The sequence below is a fragment of the Populus nigra genome, chromosome 3 (assembly GCF_951802175.1).
Source record: "Populus nigra chromosome 3, ddPopNigr1.1, whole genome shotgun sequence".
In the NCBI taxonomy this organism is placed as follows: Eukaryota; Viridiplantae; Streptophyta; class Magnoliopsida; order Malpighiales; family Salicaceae; genus Populus; species Populus nigra.
In genome coordinates, this window is record NC_084854.1 from 4,777,350 (window position 1) to 4,795,758 (window position 18,409).

The window sequence follows — 18,409 nt, forward strand, 5'->3', positions numbered from 1 at the left end:
ATCAATATTAAATTGATTGATAATTGAGCTTCTTAATTCAGCCCGAGTCTATGATTTAATGGATTGTGAGTTTGAGATCTTTGTCAAAGTTTATAAGGTTCGCCCTGATTTACTTGTTTTTTTTTTCTTTTTTAAATCTAATGTTTTTAAAGTGTTATCACTCAATATTTATATCGTTAGTGGTTAGACTTTTTTTCTTCACTTGTCTTCTATATGATTTTTTTAATCATTATTTTTGGGTGGTTTCCCTTTCTTTTTTTTGGTTTATCAATACACTAACCTTTTTTTATTGGTCGAGTCCATGTCCCGAGTTATATTTTAAAAAAATAAAAATTAAACACACTTGTGTCATAAAGTTATAGATGTTTTTTAATTTCACCTCCTTTTATTTCTTAAAATTTTTTAAATTTAGTCCCTGTTTTTTTTATTTCTATCTGTTTTTTAGATCGTTTTTTATATTGTTTTTGTTTTACAATTTCATCATCGATGGGTTCTTTTCTATCAAATTTGATCTTCATTGTTTTTATTGCTAGCTTTTTTTTTCTTTTGCAAGTTTTTAATATTGATACTTTTTCACTATTTCATCATTCAAAATTAATTTGGTTGGTGATTCAGCTTCTTGATTCAACCTAAGTTTATGATTTCACGAGTTGCAAATTTTAGAAATTAAATCAAGTTTATGAGGTTTGCTCGGGTTTACTTGTTGTTGTTTTTTTCCCTTTTATTAAGCTAATGTTCTTTTATTTCTTACCCTGTATTATAAGTTTTGCTTTGTTATTTTTTTGAATTTTTCTTCTACAGGGTTAGTCTCAGGTTTATGACCAGAGTCATTAGTTTTAAAATACACATAAACACGTGGTTAATATATATAGAGAAAATGGACAGCAATAAAAGATCTTATACACCATGAAAAAAAACCAAGAAATGCAAAGTAAATAAATGAATAAACTTACGGCCTTTTAAAAATACAAACTAATCCACTAGAAGTCAGTCCTCCTACATTAAAAGGAAATTGTAAGCGTTGAATGTGAATGAAATAGGGGTTGACATTATTTAAAAGGAAAAAAATATGTTAATGACCATAAAAAACAAAGGAGTTATCAAATTTTTTAAAAAACAACTAAATCCAATATATGCAAGTTTAATTGAGCGAAAAGGGTGTTGTGGGTAAAGGTCAATAATAATTAAAAAAAAAGTCAACAAACTCTACATGAAGCATTTCGACTATTAGCTTAACATTGAGGCAATTTTAGGAAAAGTAGGGTGAAAAAAAAAACAAGACACCAAAATAATAGCGACAAAGGCATGTATATAAACAAGTTAAAAGTAGTGAAAGAGGAGTAAGGTAGTCAAAGGAAAGAAATTACAAACCCAATCATATACGAGTATAAGTAAGAGAAGCAAGGATGTTGGAATAATATAAAATAAATCATACACCAGGCCAGTCCAATGTTGTTGGAAATAAAAAAAAAAGGAGGTAACAATATTAAGTGTATTGGGGGTGTGACTTTCATGAGAAAAACAACCAAAATAGAAATAATAAAGACTAATTTGTTAGCTAAGTTAATGGGTTAGATCCAATGTGTTATTCTATGATTAGGGCAACACAAACACCTAAAATGAGGAGTGACTAAGGGTATGTAAAACAAAACTATAATTAAATTTTTTTTTACCTAATAACATGCAATTCTAAACACTCAGCCAAATACCGAAGAAATAAATAATATAAATGTGATAATTAAAGAGTGAGAGTTAAGAGAGATTGCATCAAGATTTATAAAGGTTTGGCAAACTGCTTACTTTCTCATTGAACTTTCATTTAAAATTTTCACTATCACACACCAATTTTCTTAGCGGGTGAGACCAAACCATTACACAATTTTTTTTATGGGTGCAAGATCAAATCCAATCTTTTTTGCGAGCTTAGAATCAAATTGTTACCCCTAATCTTTTTACGGGTTAAAAACTAAAAAACCCTTGACCAAAATTTGTTAAATGACAAGTATTAAACCACTCATAATTTTATCACTATGAGACTTTTTCAAGGGTTTAGAGTGTCACTTACACTTTCCACAATATACTTTTTTAGTAGAGTTGATTTGAATAAAAATTAAGCTATTTAGATTATTTTATCAATTAACACATAACCTTGTTTTTTAATGATTACAAGTGAAACTATGATGTTATAGGTTGTTTTTTTAAAAAAGTATGCTTAAACTTTTACCTTAGGAGTTCCACACTAGTTTTAGGCAAGTTAAAAGCTATTTAAAAGTTTAGAAAAGAAATTAGCTATCAGATATCGTTTTCCGCCCATTAGCAGAATCAGTTAGACCATTTTATAATTGATTAGATTGTTTTGAAGAACCCAAAAAATTTATGAAAACTTTCTAGAAACAGACTAGCTATTTTGAGAAACAGCTAGACCGATTTAAGAAACAGTCTAACCATTTCTTAAAATGGTTAGATCGTTTTGGTTGCTGCCTTGTTGTTTCCAAAACAGTAAGACCATTTTAGCTACTATCTGGATTTTATCCCTTTTTGTATTTTGTCTTTTCTTGGTTTTTTGTTCTTTTAGGTTTGTTTATATTATATATGTGGGTATTATAAGATATCTTAAACAAGTCTAGTGCTGTTTAACAAAATCCTATTATAAGATATCTAGATAACTGTTATGTTTACAAGTTTTTCGTTCCTGACCTTCACAAATCCATCATTTACTTGTTTAATGATTTCTTAAAATGGATTTTGAGAGGATATCAAAGAATGAAGAATAAGCCTCGATTAACTTGATTCATGTTCAACAAAAATTTGCAAGGGAGCTTCCAAACATTATAAAAAGACTGAAATAAGAATATTCAAATCTGTCAATTTTGAACATTCGTTACTATTTTTACCATAATAGGAGCTACAAAATAAATTTTGATACGATTCTAGTTGCATTGAAAAATAGGCATTCATACATTTTCAATGGCATATGGTATACCTTTTAATTCACCAAGACAAGAGATAACTAATCGTTTAAACTTGGGTTTCAATCCTGCCATCAAATTATAAAATTCAACTCTAGGCTTGTTTTAATTAGCTGGGCTATTATTTATTTATCTTTTAATTTATTATAGGGTCTGGCATTTAAAGGTTATCTGGGTTAGATTTTATTTTATCATTCTAGTTATTTTGTGCTTTTAATGTGTTAATGCTTATTTATCAAGTTTGGGTTCATTAAGTCAAATTATTGCTAGCTTCCTATTGTATACAAGCCAATTGTTAACATTATTTTGAGGTTGATGAATTTTATCTACAAGTTGCAGCATATTATGTGTTAATGCTTATTTCTCTTTGTGTGGTTGAGTATTCTCATATTAATTTATTGATTTGAATTTGCAAACTCGTAGAAGGATTGATCAACTTTGCTTTGATTTGTACTTCTAGTTTGCGTCTCATTACAAACATGGGGTGAAGATGATCAATTACATATAACTCTGGTTTTTGAAGGCAAGGTTCTTGCTGGATCAAGTTGTAAACTTTTCTTCAAACTTCAAATTAGCAATCTAAGAGACAATTCCACATCAAATAGTAATTAACAGGATATGGATCAAATGATTAGGAAAAAAAATTAAAGGGAAATTAAAGGGGTTATCCTAAACTTTTAAAGGAGCTGGTGCAATTTTTAAAGGAAAAAAATGGTTATTGGTGTTAAACTGGAGGTGCATTTAGTGCACGTGTTGCCCTTTCACGGGGGGGTCCAGAACCTTTCAAACGCCATCATAGAAGGCGATGTTTGGTAATTGAACGTCCCACATGTGTTGTCCAGGGCATGCAAATGTTTTTTAAAATACAAAAATATCCCTGAGGTATTTTGAAATTAAAAAACTTAAAAAATAGTTGTATAATTAAGTAATTTAACTTTAATATAAAATTAAAAAAGAAATAAAATCTTGTGGGTTTAAGCTTTTTTTTTTGTTTCCGGATATTTAAATAACTTAACTTTTTTTTTATAAAAAAAACTAATCTACCATAAAATAATTTGAAAATGACGTTGAAGAGGATATATTTTTTTTGTTTCGACAGTAAGAGTACAATACCGAGCTAGCTTGTGCGTCAACAGAAATTCAATTTTTTTAGAATGATTTTAAAAATATACTCTTCACATTAACATGATAAATTAAAAATAATAATAATTACTAATAGTAAGATTTATATTTAAAAAAAATAAAAGAACTTTCTTAATTACGGAACAATTTCATAGTCAGTAATGGTTTACAGTTTACAATACGGCGATGACTTGGTTACAAGGACAGTCAAAATGGGAAATTGCCCCCTGACGACCCCAGGGGAAGAAAACAATAATTACATGAAAAGATGAGGGGTCACCACCACTACCACCACCTTGTAAAAATGTATGACGACCCAAAACAAAAACGCCAGCTACAACATTAACACCACAAAACCCATTTTAGGCAACTAATCCCTGCACCAGGAAGAGGGAGATGTATTTTCATGCCTCTTCTAAATACAATCATGGTAATTACATTACCTTACCCATCCCCCTCTCTGTGTGCATTACCGTAAGGTTATAAAGACAGCTCAATGCAAAAACAAAGAGAGAGAGAGGGGGAGAAAACGACTTGTTATTATTCACTAGCATGGCATTGGTTACAATCAGAAAATCATACACCACACCCAATAACCCAATTGAGTTATAGAAGAGAGAGAGAAAGGGACTCTGAGAGAGTTGCAGGTTTTATAGCAGAGGTCTCTGACAGTAAGAGAGTATATATTTTAACTTTATCTATCAAATAATTCTCTCTTACTCTCTCTATATAGGAGCTAGCTGCTTGTTCTCTTTATATTTCTCTCTTTCACACTTGTATCTTTTTGGGTACTAAATGAGTCTACTGTTTTTCTTAGAGAGATAGAGAGACTTGTGTGTTGCCAGAACGATGTGATGGAACGATATAAAGCCAAGCCAAGCCAGACTGAGAGCTAGTCATGTTATAACTACATTACATAAGCCCCAAAAGTAAAAATTTATTCAAAAAGAAAATCATAATCCCATTTGCATAAACCCTTCTCTTTCTCCGGAAACCTTGTATTTTCATTTCATTGTCGGCGACTTCTTCTCAATGAGAGCTTAAAAGGGTTTCTTCTTTCTCCAAGTTTTAAGTGACGGGAATGGTTATTTTGGCTGCCTAGAGTGGTTAAGTTTGGAGGAGGGGGGTTTTTGAACGATGGTTGTTCTCAAGTGAGCAAATTTTGGGTTCTCTTTTTTGGAAGAGCAGTGAAGTGATGGCATTTCGTTTGGAACTTGTCCTTTTTGCTCTTCTTCTCTCTTTGGTTGTTGATTCTGTGCATTCTGATGATGGTGAGCCTTGTTCTTGCTGGTTATTGGGGATATATAGAAAGCAGCGTAGAAAGTAGTTGAATCTGCATTGATATTTCAATTGTTTTTTGAAACTAAAGTACACAGCTTTGTTATTATTTTAAGCTTCTACTCTATTTGTGTAATTGTTTATACCAGCCAGAGAGCCTTTTTTTAATGATACAGTTGGTCTTGTGGACAATATGCCACTTCTTTTTTATATCTTGTCCTTTTAAAAATTCATTCAGTTCGTGGCATTCCCCCCCCTCCCCCAAAATCAAGACTTTGATAGTGAGTTTGTTTAGGTTTTATTGTCGAATGTTGAGTTTGTAATGTTAAAGTGTGGTTCCTTTTCTTCCAAAAAACCAGGGTTTAGCATTTTCAGGGTTCGATCGTTTTTGTAGTATGTGATGTATATTTCTTGCTCTTCAGTGAGATTGACACTTTTGATTCTATTTGTTGAATTATTGAAGGAGCTACGTTATTGGAGATAAAGAAATCATTCAGGGATGTGGATAATGTTCTGTATGACTGGACAGACTCCCCATCTTCTGATTATTGTGTTTGGAGAGGGGTCATCTGCGATAATGTCACCTACAATGTCATTGCACTGTGAGTTTGTTTTCCTGTTCCCATGAAAGCTATTGCCATTCTTAGTAGTAATTAGTTACATTGCGTTTTTATTCATGTTTGGCCTTTTCTGTTGTTATAGTAATCTATCAGGTTTGAATCTTGAAGGGGAGATATCACCTGCAATTGGAAATCTCAAAGACCTGACCTCCATGTACTGCTCCTCATTAACGTTTTTCTATTTTGTAGTTATTTTGTTGTGCTTTTATGCTAAGCCTCCATTTGTTCCCATCAAAATCCTCGGATGGAAAATCTTCCAAGGAAGTGATTTGGTAAATTGGAAGAAACATGTTTCAAAACCTTTTTTTATTCTCCCCACTCTCCAATTCAAAGAAATGGAGTACGCATATTTGTTTCTTATGAGTGCGAGCTAGGGTCAACACTGATTTTATGGTGTCTACTTTGATCAGTGATCTCAAAGGAAATCGTCTCTCTGGCCAGATACCTGATGAGATGGGTGACTGCTCTTCTTTACAAGACTTGTAAGTTTTGTATCTGAAAGACAAAACCACAATATCACTTCAGATATGCTTGTCGTTTGTTATCTTAGTTTAATATTGATTGCATGGTGTCACCAGGGACCTCTCGTTTAATGAGATAAATGGAGATATACCATTTTCAATATCCAAGTTGAAGCAACTTGAATTACTGTAAGTAGCTTTTCAAGCTTGCGTGTTCTGCTGAATCTCTCTATTGTTGGAACCTGAATTTTGCAACTCCATGGATTTTCAGAGTCTTGAAAAATAATCAATTGATCGGACCAATTCCATTGACTCTGTCACAGATTCCAAACTTAAAAGTTTTGTAAGATTATCCTCCCTATATTTTGTTTTCCTATTTTAATGATCAACGAGCTAAAATCGATACATCCCAAATTACCGGTTTCAGAGACCTGGCGCAGAACAGACTCAGTGGGGAAATACCAAGACTTCTTTACTGGAACGAAGTTTTGCAGTATCTGTGAGTAAAACATTTGATGTTGTTTGAAATTTTCTTTCTCGTCTGTTGAAATATTTTCAGAACATATTAACTCATCTTATGATATTTTCTCATAAATCTTGATGCTCCACATTTTTTAGTGGCTTGCGAGGAAATAATTTGGTGGGTACTCTCTCTCCTGATATGTGCCAGTTAACGGGGTTGTGGTTCTTGTAAGTTTTCTTAGTATATATTGCTCCAACATTAACATGACAAAACTCTTTGCGGCTTTCAGTGTGTTGCCTAACTAGGTCCCTCCTTTTACTGTAGTGATGTAAAAAACAACAGTTTGACCGGTAAAATTCCTGAGAATATAGGCAACTGTACTTCCTTTCAGGTCTTGTAAGTGCTTTATCCAACTCTATGAACTCATATTCTTCTCGCACTTTCTGTGGTTATTTGAGAGTTATAAGCCTTTCCTTTTATTTGGCAGGGACTTGTCCTTCAACCAGCTAACAGGAGAGATTCCATTCAACATTGGATTTTTGCAGATAGCTACATTGTATGTGCTTGCAATGTAGTTGTATTTGGTTTACAGATTGAGTTTTAATGGGATGATTTCCAGTATATTAACTATTCTAACAACTGATTGTGATGTTAGATCATTGCAAGGAAATCAACTGACGGGGAAGATTCCACCGGTGATTGGTCTGATGCAGGCACTTGCTGTATTGTAAGTGCTATTTATTGACTTTTTTTTTGACACCGAAGGATTCTGAGTTTTGTTCTGTTATTATTTATTTTTCTTTCTTCCAGTTATCTCTCAATTTTTTTCTGAATGATTTGTTCATCGTATGTTGTTTTCTTGTCTTAAAAAACCAGAGATTTAAGCTGCAACATGCTAAGTGGACCAATCCCTCCTATATTGGGAAATTTAACGTACACAGAGAAATTGTAAGTACGTGCTTGCCATTCTTAGAGTTTATGGTTTATAGGTGCAACTTGAACAGAAAGATGAAATGTGGTGGAAGCAGTTGCTAGTATGTTGCACGTGTCTATGATGTTAAGTTGCAAAGCTTGAAATTATTGTGATACAGAACTGTCATCAACGATTATTTTTCACGTCTTCCGTGATGCTTATTCCCTCACTCCTTGTTGAATGCTATGTATTAATTGGAATGGCGAAATTTATAGGTATTTGCATGGTAACCAGCTGACTGGATCCATCCCCCCTGAGCTTGGGAATATGACAAAGCTTCATTACCTGTACGTACTCTTAGATGCTACTTTCTTTGGTCTACTTCGTTGCTACAGTATAAATGATATTCTTTTAGAGTTGTACTAGTGCATTGTCTTGCATAAAAAAGAACACGAAGAGTGATTTTTGGCAAAGCTATTAAAACCTGAGCAAGCAGGCAAATCTTGAAATCATTTGACATAGTTACTTGTCTAACTCGAGTTTTTAATTAAACTATATAAGAGCTAACCCATTATAAATCGATTCATTTTATGGGTTCAAAGGTCATTTTATGGGTTCAAAGCCAACTTAGATGGCCGATAAAAGCATGGATCAACTTAAAAAAGAACCAAGAAAGTTTCTAATTGAGGTAGTGAGAGATGACATATTGGATGATCCCGACCACTTGCAACTTGATTCATGAACTTGGCTGGGTTTAAAATCTTTTTTTAAAAAATCATTTTTTATTGTATTATATAATAAATATTAGATGCTTGCAATTTTGAGCATTGATCCTAAAATATATGTTTGTTTGAGACTGTGATAATTTTAAAGAAGCAAAATAAAACCAACCAATTCAACATGAAATGATGAAATTAAAAAAAATAGTTTTTTTTTAATTATTATTAATATTAAATAAAAGATCAAATTTCTCCTATGATAATGATTAACCTTTTGACCTTTTGAAGTCAAGCTTTAAACGTGAAATGTTTTTAAAAAACCTCGGACTCAAATTGTGATTAACCTCTTAAGATCTTTTGATGGCATCAAATTGTGGTGTAATAAGATATCTTAGGTAGTTTTTTTGTTGTTTGCTGTAGTAGATTATTTTTTTTTTTCATATCGCTTGTATTTCTTTTTGGCTATTGACTTTATGGCCTTCTCAATATACTCGAAGATTATAAAAAAAAAAAAACCTTAGACTCAAGTTAAATGTTTTGCATTTATAGGCTTCCTAGTAAACTTTACTAAAAAGAATAAAACAAGCAATATTAATTTTGATCAATTAAAAAATAGTTAATTCATAATAATTTAACGAGGGCGAGTATGAAAGCTATTGTAGAAAAAACCGGTAAATTTTATTTTTCAACCTATGGTAATTAATCTGGCTGATCTTTCAAATTCTTAGATATTGACCATGGTTTAATTATTGTCAATTAAATATCAATTTAATGTTAAATTAAAAAATTAAAAAACTAACAAAAAAAAAAGTTGAAGGAAAGAATGAGCTTCAAATATGGAAAGGATGAAATTGAAAAAAAAACAAATCAAAAGAATGAATATTAAATCTAATAGACTAAAAAATTGAAGGTGGATGCAATTGAAAACAAAACAAAATTTGATAAATAATAGAAATAAAAAAATGAGGGATAAAATCAAAAGAAAATAACTGGAAGGACTGATATAAAAATGTGGAGGGCCAAACACATATTTCTACGAGGAAAGAAAGAAGATAAAGAAAAGGATGAATCTAATGACAATGGAATAACATTTTTCAAGTTAATCCAAGTTAGCGCAGGCAGCAACTTTGTGTGTATATTTTTTTAATTTTTTAAAATACTATGTTGCCCCTAAGACCCAGACATTATTGCAAAAAGCCATTTTGAAATGATGAATTGGCTCGAGTAAAGCTTTTGAAAAATTAAATCCAAGGGTAATAGTCATTTACCATTGCAAAAATATGAAATATCTTAAAAGAGACTAGACCATAGTTAAATGATTATTTGCTTTTAAGGACAACAAAGTCATTTTACTATATCAAAGACTAAAATGTCCCTTGAAAATTCCAAAATGTGAAACGAACCAAATGAAAAGATCGAATTTACTTCTAAAACAACAGTTTATTGTTAGTTTTTACAAGGATATAACCATTAATTTGCTATTACAATCCCCAATAAACAAAGGTATATGCACAATGTTTTTCCCACGTGTTTTAGCTCTTTCTTTAATATAATGCTCGTTGTAGAGTGCCACCAGCATATTGTTAGTGTAACTTATTACAAGCATGGTCCTGAAGCTTCTTAGTTCTCATAATACTCTTTATTTGTCATTATACTATATTGTATTTGCTTGCCCATATCAATGAAGGCAAGTATATTCTTGAGATTGCAAGTGTAAAATCCTAGTGAATGATGTGAAAATTCTCTCCTTTCCTTACCACGTACTGAGCTGTTCATTACAGTACCTTCTGTTCATGATGAATGTAAAAATGTATTGCTCTCTTAAGTGCTTTTTTGTGTTTACCAGGGAATTGAATGATAATCAACTCACAGGGAACATCCCACCAGAGCTTGGAAAGCTCACTGATTTATATGATCTGTATGTTCTGATATCCTTGAGCCTCTTTTATATATATATATATATATATATATATATTATATTAACTAGTGTGATGTTCTGGCAGAAATGTTGCCAACAACCACCTTGAAGGGCCTATTCCTGATAATCTTAGCTCATGCACAAATCTCAATAGCCTGTAAGCAATTTGTATTATTTCTGACTCCTAATAGTTTTAGCCATTTTAAGAAATGACTCTTGACCATTTCATTTGATGTCAGCAATGTGCATGGAAACAATTTGAATGGAACCATTCCACGTGCTCTGCGCAGGCTCGAGAGTATGACAAACCTGTGAGTGGGCTCTCTAATCGTCCAACTTTGTGATGAATATTTGATCAAGCTGGGTTCTTTTAGAAATATTGATTTAATATCACTCATCAATATTTTCTCAAGTGAATTCATTTCCTAAGTTTACATAATTTCACATTATTTTGTTTCCTGGCCTTCCTCAGGAATCTCTCTAGCAACAATATTCAAGGTCCTATTCCTATCGAATTATCTCGAATTAGTAATTTGGATACTTTGTAAGTATTGATTGTTCCTATATTAAAATTTCCTCGTGTATTCTACTTCTATAACTGAGTACTTCTTCCCTAACCTGATCAATCTTGCACAGGGACATTTCCAATAACAAAATTAGTGGATCCATTCCTTCTTCTCTTGGTTACTTGGAGCATCTTCTGAAGCTGTGAGTTTTCTTTCTAATCTTAAACCTTTTGAGTTCAATGCTAAATAATTTCACCATCTTAAAATTCTCTTTGCTGAAACATGTTGGCTGTGCAGTAATCTTAGTAGAAATCAACTAACAGGTTTTATTCCAGCTGAGTTTGGAAACCTGAGAAGTGTCATGGAGATGTAAGGAATGATTATATGTTGTTGTAAATGTACTCGAATTAAGATTAGCCCATTCTAATTGTATTTCATAATTTTTCCTTGTAGAGACCTTTCGGATAATCATCTCTCAGGATTGATTCCACAGGAATTAAGTCAAATTCAAAACATGTTTTTATTGTAAGTTTTTGTAACTGCCTCAGTCTCAGAAAGAAATTTATATGCTGATGTCATTGTCATTTGTTGTCTTCACAATTTTTTAAGAAGAGGACACCCTATCTTGAATGCACCTTTAAGCTATGGGTTATATGATGGTTTGATATCAATATTGCCAATGATTTCAGTTAAAATTTCTGTCATAAAATGCAGGAGGCTGGAAAACAATAATCTCTCTGGTGATGTAATGTCTCTAATCAACTGCCTCAGTTTAAGTGTCTTGTAAGTTTACCATAAAAAGTTTTACTTTCTTCTGAATGATGCTTGGCTTTTACTGTGCTGTAAGATGGTATGATTCAAATATTAACTTATTTAAACCTGTCTTGCTGAACCCGTGCAGAAATGTATCCTATAACAACCTAGCTGGTGTTATTCCTACAAGCAACAACTTTTCAAGGTTTTCACCTGACAGGTTAGAATATCTGACTGCATACTTTTCAAAATTCTAACTGCAATTTTCTAGTTTGCATTGTAATTATTTTCAGAAATCGATTGACATTGTCAAAGCTTGAATTTATTCTGTTTTACCGTTAACATGTCTCTTCTAATTAACATTTCAAGACTTGCATCTAACTGATGTAGCCTTCTGTGGCAGTTTCATTGGAAACCCGGGTCTTTGTGGCTATTGGCTCAACTCTCCATGCCATGATTCACATCCAGCAGAGCGAGGTATTCAGATGTACAGTTTATCACAGCACAATGGAAATATCCTATGAGTTAGACGAGTCTCTTTAATTTCATGTAATAGAAGTAACCATCCAATATTCACCAAAACAATGTTCCTAGGTAAAGTCCTGGAATTTGATTGAGACTTAATGTGAGTCCAATACCGGCAATTGCAGTAACCTTGTACCAATGTTTTACCATGTTGGGAATAACACTTGGTACCAAAGTACTGAGTGTAAGATATAACTTGTGACGGTAATACCTGTTCTGCTGTTTTCATCTTGACAACTGATCAGTTTATATGAGATAGGAATTTGAATGTATTTGTGCCTTTCAAAGGCAAATATTTCCTTCTAAACATGAAATCATCTTCAGATAGTACCATTTTTTTGTTTGATGCAGCCACAATTTCTAAAGCAGCAATACTGGGGATTGCTTTGGGTGCCCTTGTAATTCTTCTCATGATCTTAGTAGCAGCATGTCGGCCACATAATCCAGCACCTTTCCCAGATGGATCACTTGACAAACCAGGCATTTTCTTTCTCCTTTTATCATAGTATGCTAACCATGTTTGATGATTTTTTACTATGGCGGAGTTTTGCCAGTCTGAAATTTCCCATTGAAGGAAAATAAATGTTCCTCAACTTAAACTGAAAGATCTGAAATATCTTAATAATTCCTGCTTCGGGAGATAATTTTGACGAGTGTAGAAAATTGCAAATAAAATCAACCACATGGAATCTGCATATTGTTTAATTTGGTTTTTGCACAATCTACTTTTGATTTAAGAGTATGATAGTCTTGCAGTTGAAAATTATGCCTGGCTGCTAACTCGTGTTTGTTGAACAAGCAGTTAGTTATTCGACACCAAAGTTGGTGATCCTTCACATGAATATGGCACTCCATGTGTACGAGGATATTATGAGGATGACTGAGAATTTGAGTGAGAAGTACATAATTGGTCATGGTGCATCAAGCACTGTTTACAAATGCGTCCTGAAAAATTGCAGGCCAGTGGCAATTAAGAGGCTCTATTCACATTATCCCCAATGCTTGAAGGAATTTGAGACAGAATTGGAGACAGTAGGGAGCATCAAGCATCGGAATCTGGTCAGCCTTCAAGGATACTCCCTGTCACCTTCCGGGAACCTTCTTTTCTATGATTATATGGAAAATGGCAGTCTGTGGGATCATTTTCATGGTGAGTTTAAGTTCATTCACAACTGAGTTCTCTCCTTGCATGCACCTACGAATTTTCTTCTAGATTCTGATATTTGTAAGTACTGTTTGTTTTCAGGCCCCATGAAGAAGAAAAGGCTTGACTGGGATACTCGCCTCCGGATAGCACTTGGAGCAGCTCAAGGGCTAGCATATCTACACCATGATTGTAGTCCTCGCATCATTCACAGGGATGTGAAGTCATCAAACATTCTACTGGACAAAGATTTCGAGCCCCATCTCACTGATTTTGGGATTGCTAAGCGCTTATGCGTGTCAAAATCCCATACTTCTACCTACATAATGGGAACGATTGGCTATATAGACCCTGAGTATGCCCGCACTTCACGTCTCACTGAAAAGTCTGATGTGTACAGTTACGGGATTGTTCTACTTGAGTTGCTAACTGGAAGGAAAGCAGTTGACAATGAATGCAATCTTCATCATCTGGTTTGTTTTCTATCCATCTCTGGTATTCCTTTATTAGACATCTTTTGTCTTACAATGGAGGTTTTGCATCGAGCAAAAGCTTGTCACAGAAAGAAATGGCACTTCAAAAATATTTATCAGTCCTTCGGAGTTGAGAGACATGCATGTTCGAACATGCGTCATTCCGCCTTTAAAGTCATTCTTAATTTGATGTACTGTTCATTCATCTTGTTAAAAGTATAAATCTAGCATATTGCATTACTACTTTGTTTTGAAAATAAATATTTTGGTAATTTCTCTGACATTTTGGTTTCTTATCCGTGTCAGATTCTGTCCAAGACAGCTAACAATGAGGTCATGGAAACTGTTGATCCTGAGATCACTGCCACATGTAAAGATCTTGGAGCGGTAAAGAAGGTTTTTCAACTTGCCCTCCTATGCACCAAGAGACAGCCAACAGATCGGCCGACTATGCACGAAGTGACACGCGTCCTGGGGAGCCTTGTGCCACTCATCACACCACCCAAACAATGCACCCAAGCTCCACCTGCCCCACTCCCATCTGCGAAAGTCCCATGCTATATCGATGAGTATGCGAATATCAAGTCTCCACACATTTTGAATTGTCCCTCCATGAGCACTTCAGATGCCCAACTCTTCCTAAAGTTTGGTGAGGTAATATCCCAGAACAGTCAATGAAAAGAGGATGTTAAATTGTGAGAGTATGGTATAAACATCCCAAAGCAGAGCAGTATCGAGCAAGTGTTTCTATGCTTTTTCTTATTTTTGTTGGGGTTTTAGTGGATGACCAGTTAGTGGAAATTGTGTACAAAGATTTGGATTCCAATTATTGTAGCTAAGAAAAAGAAAAAGACAGTACTACTTCACTAGGAAATTTAAAAAATGTTGCAATTACAAGTTCATGTGGTTGTGTGTGATGTACTTTTATTAATCATGTGAATAGTTCTGTCAGTCTCAGCTGTAGGACCACGAGAAGCTTGGTGGGGTTATTACAGCCTCAGGCTCTGGCATCTGAGAAGTGGATGCAGCAGTGCATTATTTGCGTAATGAGTAATAATTCACTGGGGAGCCTTAACTGTGCTGCTTCGTACACCTTTTTAGATGTTGATGTTTCGCAGTAATAGATGCTAGCTAGCCCACTGAATCAATGGGGTGGCAATAATTTTTGCAGGGAGAAAGGCCTTTTAGCTTGCCTTTTATGTTTCCTCGCATACTTATTAAACCTATTCGGCCGGCCAGCTGACCTGAGACTTGAACTTGTTCGTGTTTGTTAAAAAATTGGCTGATGCAACAATTCAGGAAATCCGGTCGGTCTTGGGGTCGACTTGTGATCTAGATGAGATTTGGTTTTTTTTTTCTTTTCAAATATGATTTTTGTCTTTTGACTTTTCTTTTTATTTCATTATTTTTTCTACAATGATTTGTTAGCAACAACAGAAAAAAAAGGAGAGTGAGGGATGTTGTGATTGGAGCCTGGTTGAAGGAGGGGGTGGTCTCTAGGGGGTGGTCTCTTGTGTTAATGGGCGGCGGTTCTGGTTTGGCCAAGAGATGGAGATGGCTAAGAAAGAAGAATGAGGGGATCTCTAGTTTTGGCGAAAAAACTAGGGGGATGACTGAGAAAGGGATAAGGAAAGTTGTGGTTGGGGTCTTCATTCCATGCTGCTTGACGGAATGCTTTCTAGAATGAGAGTGAAGAAAAAAAAGAAGAGAATGTCTTTTATCTTTCAATTTTTGATAGTCAGTTGCTTATGGCAACTGTTTTGGCCAAGCAAACAAGGAAGCTGTGGCTGGTTTTGGGAGAGGCTGGTTTTGGAAAATCTAAAAGTAGGGAGAGTGGCGGCTTGTTGTTTTATTTGATAAAGATAGGGAAAAATTTAAGTTTTGTGTGTCTTTCCTTCAAGAATTTTAGTTGATTAGAAAATATATTAAATTGCAATGTGGGGCATTCCCCGTAACTTTTGGAGCCATTTGGCTGGAAAGGCAAATTACAAAGTTGTGGTGAGAATATTAATTTTCTTAGGTGTTTTCAACAGCTTTTAAAAGAAAGAAAAATAAGAGAATTTCTGGATTAACCTATAAAACCTGAGACCCCGCTTCTTAGCCGGGTCAACTCTCAAACCGAGTTTAATAACTTTGGTTCAGGGGACTCTGTGCCTCCAACTGTCACCGAAGATTTTCTTGCATGCAGTTTATGCTAAATAATACTATCAACACACTAGGCCAACGCTGAATTAGGATAAAAAAATTCATCAAGGATTCAACTCGTCAATAACAAGTTTTTTTCTGTTGTACACTGCTTCCTTCACCCAGTTTAATGTTGGACTGTATAACGATTCTGCAACTTCTTCACTGGGAGGTATCAAATCCCAGTATCAAGCAGCCTTGTGGAGCTTGTTTCAGCTCTACCACCGTGTAATGTGATCGTTTCTCTTACATCTAAACCTTGTACTTGACCGGTGACTGTTATCATGCTGTTTGGTTAGACTCCAAACCACAGAAAGGTTTCCTTGTTGCCCTTAGTTAGGGTCTAGTTTTGGTTTGAGCTCAGCCTCTGTTAACTTTAGGCGCCTCCCCTGACCCATAATGTAACAATGATAGGATGCTTTTTCTACAATTTATGATAAATGATAGTGCTTGGCTTTCAAGGTCTCGTAATAACTAGATAGATTATTTCCAACAGTATTCCGAGAGAATTTATGATTAGTTGAAAAATAAAATCACAGTTAAGACAAACATGATAGGCTTTGCAAATTAGTTTTTTTTTTTTTGAGATGTTTGCGGGGTTGATAGCGAATTGTTTTTAAAGTATTTTTTATTTAAAAATTAATAAAATAATATTATTTTTATTTTTATTAAATTATTTTTTATATTAGCATATGAAAATAATTAAAAATAATAATTTTAAGCAAAAAATAATTTTAAATTTTTTAGAAACACCGTGCGGAACGCAATTCCAAACGGCCCTTCGTCAACTCAATTCTACACATCATGTTCATGTTAAATTAACTCTGTTATTTTAGTTGAAGATGTGAATTAGATTGGAAAATAACAAGGACTAGAATGAGCTTGAATGTGAAGAATTTTGATTTTACAATTAAAAAGTTGGAGGATGGAAGAATTTCTTGAAGATGGAAGGGCTGTGCTTGTATATATTGAAAAGTCTTGTGCTAAGTTTGCAAAAAAAAAAAAAACAGATTAATACAATTATTGAGAAGGTGCAGAGTAATTTCATCATTCCCATCCCTTCACTTCTATGCTTTCCTTTATTATGAGAATATTCAAGCCCCATAAAAGTTAGTGTTCTGATATCTGAAACTTAAACTGGAAAGAGAGTTGCTCCATCACTGGATTAAATAAATATTTGTGGATTTAAGTTTTCAAGAAAGAAAACTCTGGGTGTGAAGGCACACCAAAGAGGATAGAAACACTATAAATCGATTTGTCTTCCTTCTTCTTTAGTCTTTTTTTATATACTCTATTTAAATCTTATTTTCCTTGTTTAATTAAGACTAGTTAGGTGGCTCGCGCTCCACCGCAGACCAACTTTTTATTTTTATAAAAAATATCAAAAAAATCTAAGATTCAAAACGCTGAGTCTGGTTGCAATGCTAAACCTGACAATAATATAAATAATAATATTTCATTTGTCTGCCCAAATTCTCATATTTTTAAATCTTTTTAAAAAAATTATAGTTTTTCTTCAATAGTAATAATAGTATTTTTTTTAATATTGATAATAATTTTTTAACACTATAAATCAAATCTATGGTTGTTTTTTAATATTAATAATAATTTTTTTCAAATTTATTAATTTTTTATTAATAATTTTAATTATAATAAAATAATAATATTTTTAATATTACTACTTTTAATTATAATAAAAATAACAATATTTATAATACAAATAATAATATTTAGAAACCTAAAACCCTGAAACCTTGAGTCCTAATGCAGGTCCCAAGAGCATTGGGTCCTGGTGCGGGACCCAGGAGCATTTGATGCTGATGCATGGCCCATTAGCCTTGGATCCTAACGCCGGACTCAAGAAAATTGGTTTGTGACGCAAGACCCATTACCCTTGGGTCCTGATGCAGGACTCATTACCCCTGATCATGATGTCGAACCCAGGAGAATTGAGTTATGACAGAGGACCCAAGAGAATTGAGTTATGACGGAGGACCCGAGAGAATTGGGTTTTGACGACAGACCTAAAAGAATTGAGTCTAGATGCTGGACGTAAGAGAATTGAATCCTGGTGCGGGATCTCTTGGTCTTAGGTCCGGACGCGAATACATTAATAATGAGTCTGAACCCAAGGGAGCGGGTCTGCACCCAATGCGTTGGTTTGCAAACCTGCTTGCCTGAGCCTGCAGCCAAACGAATGGGTATGGCTCTAGCACCCATGACATGGCAACCCTATCATCAGGTATTTGTAGCTTGGGGCATAACCCCACCCCCTGTAGCCTTTGAAACTCTTTGTGGCAGGACATGATAGCCCCAGCGTCAGGTGTTTGCAGCCTCACCATGCCCTATTAAATTTTGCAC

At 34.0% G+C, this 18,409-nt stretch overlaps 1 protein-coding gene across 1 annotated transcript; it reads left to right on the plus strand.

Annotated features, from left to right (window-relative positions):
• Positions 1-4,594: 4,594 nt before the first annotated feature.
• On the plus strand, positions 4,595-14,766 carry LOC133688391 (LRR receptor-like serine/threonine-protein kinase ERECTA). Its single transcript, XM_062107863.1, has 27 exons — positions 4,595-5,362; positions 5,833-5,971; positions 6,072-6,143; positions 6,400-6,471; positions 6,568-6,639; positions 6,722-6,793; positions 6,878-6,949; positions 7,069-7,140; positions 7,238-7,309; positions 7,401-7,469; positions 7,569-7,640; positions 7,790-7,861; positions 8,102-8,173; positions 10,392-10,463; positions 10,549-10,620; positions 10,703-10,774; positions 10,936-11,007; positions 11,100-11,171; positions 11,267-11,338; positions 11,423-11,494; positions 11,684-11,752; positions 11,871-11,942; positions 12,126-12,199; positions 12,599-12,727; positions 13,050-13,397; positions 13,494-13,864; positions 14,171-14,766. Exons 1-27 carry the CDS (start codon positions 5,287-5,289, stop codon positions 14,540-14,542), a joined length of 2,943 nt encoding a protein of 980 aa, XP_061963847.1. The 5' UTR covers positions 4,595-5,286; the 3' UTR covers positions 14,543-14,766.
• The last annotated feature ends 3,643 nt before the right edge of the window (positions 14,767-18,409 follow it).